This window comes from Charadrius vociferus, unplaced genomic scaffold, assembly GCF_000708025.1.
Source record: "Charadrius vociferus isolate BGI_N301 unplaced genomic scaffold, ASM70802v2 scaffold693, whole genome shotgun sequence".
Lineage (NCBI taxonomy): Eukaryota > Metazoa > Chordata > Aves > Charadriiformes > Charadriidae > Charadrius > Charadrius vociferus.
The window spans coordinates 217,670-223,996 of NW_009647753.1; the positions used below are offsets into that span (position 1 = coordinate 217,670).

At 35.9% G+C, this 6,327-nt stretch overlaps 1 protein-coding gene across 1 annotated transcript in view; it reads right to left on the minus strand.

Moving 5' to 3' along the window:
- The window catches only part of LOC104283894 (chromosome unknown open reading frame, human C9orf84), a gene marked incomplete at its 5' end in the record, with an annotated part of 42,167 nt that extends 36,988 nt beyond the window's left edge, over positions 1-5,179 (minus strand). Inside the window, 4 exons of the mRNA XM_009882132.1 lie at positions 1,499-1,606; positions 2,203-2,359; positions 3,045-3,147; positions 5,017-5,179. Coding sequence (XP_009880434.1) covers positions 1,499-1,606; positions 2,203-2,359; positions 3,045-3,147; positions 5,017-5,179 — 531 coding nt within the window. The remainder of the gene's footprint in view (positions 1-1,498; positions 1,607-2,202; positions 2,360-3,044; positions 3,148-5,016) is intronic.
- Between the last annotated feature and the right edge of the window lie 1,148 nt (positions 5,180-6,327).

A 6,327-nucleotide genomic window follows, 5' to 3' on the forward strand; every position in this document is an offset into this window, starting at 1 on the left:
TATTTGTGCTTGGGATTGCCCCGACCCAGATGTAGGACCTTGTACTTGGCCTTGTTGAACTGCATGAGGTTGGCTTGGGCCCACCTCTCCAGCCTGTCCAGGTCCCTCTGGATGGCATCCCTCCCCTCCAGCGTGTCTACCTCACCAAACAGCTTGGTATCACCGGCAAACTTGCTGAAGGTGCACTTGACCCCACTGTCCATGTCTGCGACAAAAATGTTGAATAGTACAGGTCCCAGTACCGACCCCTGAGGAATGCCACTCGTCACTGGTCTCCACTTGGACATTGAGCTGTTGACTGCAACTCTTTGAGTGCGACTGTCCAGCCAGTTCTTTATCCACCCAGTGGTCCATTTGTTGAATCCATGTCTCTCCAATTTAGAGACCAGGATATCGTGTGGGACGGTGTCAAACGCTTTGCACAAGTCCAGGTAGATGACATCAGTTGATCTTCCCTTATCCACTGCCGCAAGAGGACATTCAGGCATTAGCCTGAAGAGGACAACTATCAGTCCAGTTTAAATCATATTTAAACTAAGACAAGAAGAGGGTTATTGCTCTGGAGAATACTCAAAATTTCTCAAGGATTTTAGTAACTGGCGGATGGCAAACTACCAAGTGAAAAAGCATTGGAGTATAATAGTGCAACTGACCAGTGCAAGAATGGATAGACTTTTCCAAGATATGTTACACATTAGGACAAGAGGTACCTGTTCGTTCAAGTATTACCACTCTTTCTGGGCCACATCCATTTGTAAATGTCACTCTTTGCACATGCTTTTTTGCATGAAATTAGAATCTGAAGAAATTTTAACTGGATAGTTACTGTCTGGCATTGGTATGCATTGTAACAAGCATATCTGACTGAGTTTTCAAGCTATTAAAGGTGGGTATATATAAAGGATTTCCTCATGCCAGTGTAAGAGAAGCCAGGATTCAACACACAGCTGTTTTCTGTGGAAAACAGCTCTGATGATTGCATGACTTAATTTCTCGATCACACAGCATTACTGAACCATTTGCAAACAAAAACGTCTGCACAGGAGTTTTGAACCTCTGGAAGTTATAAACTCAGTACTTCTCCCTGGATTGTCCTCCATCACCCTCTTTTGAAAGCATTTATGTAAGACTTTAACAAACTTTAAACTGTGCCCTTTGACTCCACAATTCTCATCAATCTGTCTTAACTTTCCTCTGCTCTCTCTGGGTAGGTAAGTTGTCCGATAAAAAAATCTAAAAAGCTAATAAAGTACAAAAGATATAGACACCACTTCCAGCCAAAAGCAACATGAAGGAACTGTAAAGTTGGTTGTGTTTAGCTTTTAAAACTCTTGAAAGAAGTATGGCATTTCTACCTGCTTATGGTGCAGGTAGTAGATTACACAAGGCAAACATTCTTATCTTGTGTCTATATGTACTCTCAAGAACAGAATATGGGGACAATCACTTGAAGAATTTATTTTAAATATCATCCATTGATTTATGTAGATCTTCCTACCTGACTCACAGAATTCCAACATACTTCTGCTATTACTGGAGCAAACCTCTTGTGGTATGGGACAGTACTTGGAAATTTCTATTTTGTATGTAATTTCTGCTTTGAGATCTGAAAACAGATTTTTTAAAGTGCCATAAATGAACGATTTACTCCTTTTTCCTGTCAGAGCATTTTTTTTCTTTCAATCTTTTTACTGAATCTCCATAATACATTGTTCTGAAATGTTACAGTTATGCTTAGTAATCCCAAATGCCATAGCTGATCACTGGAGTGCTCAGTCTCCAGTGCCAGGTCTTAAAGGTGCCAGAAAAAAATACAATATAGTATAGTGACTATCTGAACTATTCAAAGTTCTTAGGACTACAGTGATGTGACTTCTGGAACAAGTAGGTAGCTTAAATGTAGTTTACCAGGAGTTTGTGCATGTAGATTCTCTTGCTACTGATAAGGACTAAAACAGAGCAAAAAATAATAGGTTGACATCTACATACAAATCTGCAAACCTCTGCACTGGACGTTGGGTCATTCAGCTTGGAACATGGTATGTAGGTTGTGATGTACTAAATGTATCATACAGAGAAATTCTTGTTTGACAGGCTGTGATGTAATTCATAAGTGAACTGAATACAAAAGAGCTAGAATGTGTTAAATATGTACAAATTAAAGGAAAATTAGGTCACGCATTTAAGAAAACCAACCCTCACCTTCTTTGATCACGTCTTTGCATATGTCTTCATCAGCCATAGCTTCTGGAGCTAAATTTAACAACTCTTTCAGTTCCAAGTATGATGGAATCTTAACAGAATCTGATCTGCCATTGCTGGGTTTGCAGAATTCTAACTCAATAGGCAACATGAAATACTAAAAAATATTAATCACAACAGAATGGCAAGTAAATTTCCTTTGACGTTACTGTACAGTCAAAGCTTTTTCAAAATCTTGAAATAGCTTAATTCTAAACCAATCAAAGAGCTTTTAAGAAGGAAGTCATGACGTTTACACAGCATATGCAAAGCTTTGCTCAATACAGAGAAAAAATATAGTGTTACAGTATTTCAAATTGAGTCAGTGGAGTATACAGAGCAGATCTGAACTTACAGTTCCCAATCAAGTAAAATCATCATTTAGTTCATTTTTTAGAGTTTTGAAAAATGGGGCAAAAACTATATTTTACTTCTTTTAAAAAAAGAAGCCACACTGGCCCCCCAAATTCCAGAACATGTCTTGGCACTTTCCCTTTCCCATGCACATGTCATGGCTTCCTGTTCTGGTTAATTTTTATACGTAGTGTAACAGTACCTACATAAAACTGCCACCACATCAGGTTGCAGGAGAAACAGCTGATCAGAGTGGAGATTCCCCAAAACAGCATCCAAGAATTAAAACACCACAAATAATACCAGTGTTTTCTAATCTTGGAAATATGAGACTACAAATATTTGGCAAGTATGAAAAGAATTCAGTAAAATGACTTGCAGATGAACACTTATGCATAACACAAAGCTATCGCTAATATAATATTCAGTAAGAAACAACATGATGATACCTCTTCATCTTTTAGCGATATGGTACAGAAGTTCTCTTTAATCCCCTGCAATTCTTTTTTACTCTCTTCCATCTCCATTTCATTTTGGAAAGTCAAGAATTCCCTTTAAAGGATCATAAAATAAAGCAAGTGACTTCTTTGTATTACTTCATATCTAAGACTAAAAGTCTTAGCAGTAGATTTGATAGCCATATATGTGGCAAAAGTTGTTTTTTTCTAAATTGATGCTTTTCTAAAAAAAGCAATTCCAAGGGATGCTGTACCAATCTGTGTAACTAACTGAAATTATTCTTCAAGAAATAGGACATTATTTGCAGAGCAGAACCACATAATATCGGGATCTGCCTTAACAAAGTTACAGAAAAAAAAATCTAACATCATCTAACACGTAAGTCCTGTCATGTAAAAATGCTTTCTGCAAAAGCTGCAGACCTAATTTTCTTAGTTTTTCTGCTAGATGCAAAATTTCTGTAACCTATAACGTTGACATAATTTATCTTCTGCATCTTTCATTTCCATTTTCAGAAATGATTCAGCACCAAAGAAGGCACAGTGTGCTCACTATTAATTAAAATGAAAACTAAAAGTATGTTGCCTGGTTTAACTGACGAACTTTTAAAATGCCAAGAAGTAAAACTCAGGTGTGGGGCTACTACTTGTCTGGCAAAGCAAGGACACAAGCAGAACAGGGACGAAGATTTTTCAAGTAGAAAGAAAACCTTTCCTCAGGCTTGCCCCTCATGGCCATTACAGGCACCAAATCCATCACTTTTGGGGGGATAGCTTCCTCATCGTTCCCTGACACCACTATTTTCCCGGAGGAATACTTTAGTTTGAAGACTTTTGTTCCACACCTTGCCTTGGGATGCTCACTGAATTTTATCTTAACTAGGCGTCTGTCTAGTTGTATCTCTTTGTCTCAATGCTCTGCATGCTCCACTAGGAGATTTGGACTCCCACCTTGAGAAGGCCAGTGGCTTTGCTACTAAACTGTGGATCAGCGGGTCACAGCTATTTCTGTGAAGGTTCACACTAGCATATTTTTTTTTTCCCATGACTGGTATTTCTGAAAGTTATTGCAGAATGTGGATTATGTTCTCTTCACTGGACATTTACAATGCTCACATGTGCACATAATCTTATGTCCAAGACTCACTGTGAGACCACGGCTTATGTTTGAAAAAACAGGCAAACAACTCCACTCCTCACTGTTCTCTTACTATATACGTACAGTTAAATCAGTTAAAATCTGCTTTGCCTTGCTTGTGAACCATGCAATGCTATCAAGTGCAAAGGAAGCTATACAAGTCATCCAGACAAGGAGTAAACCAGCGCAAAATTTAGTCAGACATTATGAATGTATGTATACAGATAAATATATTTACAAACTATGAGGCACATTCTGAATATAACTTACATACCTGTTTTAATGCACCAGTTTGTTCAAGTTCCTGACATAAGACATAATTCAATCAACCAAGCAATATGAAAGTGAAGAACATAATAATAATTAATATTTGAACTTGAAGAAATACAATTCGGTAGGGTAAGAGCATGGATTTAATGACAGCATGACTGAGAGGACAGAAAAAGGAACATGGAAGAATGTGTAAAATCCTAGCTCAACTAAATTTAGTGGCATTTTACTGATAGGGAATTAGTCAAGTGTGAGAGAGGACCAGGTACCTTAAAGATGAGCATTTTTTCAATATTCCGAAACTAACATCCTGAGCACATTTCACACTTACAGAATGCAAAAAAGACATAATTTCATTTATCCAGTTTTCTCAAATAATGCATATAATTTTTCATCCTACTGATTTTTTTTCATAAGTAACAAGAAAAGCTGAAGTCTTTATTGCAAATATAAATTAGTTAAAAAGTTAACATTCAACAGAAGATGTTAAAATGGTAATGGCATTACACAAAGACTGTTATTTATGTTTAATATTATACAACAATTTGTAGATACCTGAAAATGTTTTCCTCTGTTAAATTCTGTCCTTCAGAATCTAAAAGGGGATCTTTCACTAGAAAAAACTGTAGTCTGCTCAGAAGTACAGATGAAGTAGGCAGTTTTTTACGAAAATTTTCAAGATTATCAATAAAAACAAGTTCCTCTTCTATATATAAATCTGAAGAAAAATAAGAAAAAATACATTAAAAAACAAAATCAACATAATAAGAATTATCAAAATAAAGAGAATTTTTGAGCAACTGTTGGGATGCTATAAATGTCAGCAAAACAATAACCACTTTTTACGTTAAATATTTTAGGATTTTTAAGCTTTAAAAGCAACAAAGTCTAGACTTCAAACTGTTCACATGATAAGCTTTGGTTTTCTTTTGCTTTTTCTTTTGTCTTATATAACACTTTTAAAAAAGATAAGGTACTTTCTTTTCGTTCCCTTGTTTGCATTGTAAAGTATGATAAAGGAACTTTTGAAGTAGATTTTGGCTGAGAAACTTAGTTCAGTGGAATTTTTAATGTAGACATGAGGCAGTCTCTCCAGACACATCTAAACCTAAATGCAATTCTCTAATTCTGAAGCAACAAAAATGTATTTACAAAACAAGCAGTCAAAAAATATAGGTTACAAATTATGATGATTTCAAGAAAGGTGTCATTATGGACCTTAATTTCTTTTGAATTTAAACTTCTACTCTCCATGAGACAGAACGGATGCAGTATTTGATGCAATACTTTATATTTCCAACATAATATACACATATATACACACATATTATACATATATAATACATACAGAAGGGAAAAGGGAGTTCTTTGTTTTTCTTACTTATTTTTTACCAACATAGAAGCCTCCTCATTTCCACATCCTCCTTTCACTCTCTGGATGATTCCCTATCTACAGTAACCCTCCTTTCCTACCTAGTGGCTGGAAATGATAGACACTGATTATGTTCCCCCCAAACTGTTTTACGCTGCTAACACAAACAGATCCCCATAAAGAAATTAATAAATTAAAAAATAAATGCCTTGTTATAAAAAGCCTTTGTTTAATAAGATGAACAGTTCAGGAGAGGCTAATAAAGCTTCTAGTAGCCTACAAAGCTTAAAGTACCTCCAATAAAAAAATTGACTTATTTTCTGATACAATTTACAAAATCCTTGATCTATTCTTCTTCCTTTAGGCAACCAGGAAGACAAAGGAGGAAGCACCTTAATATTCAGGCAAATAATGGTTGCAAAATTAGTTACTAAAACCAATCCGAATATAAAAACTGCTTCAATGACATAAACTTGATGATGCTGTCCTCAAAT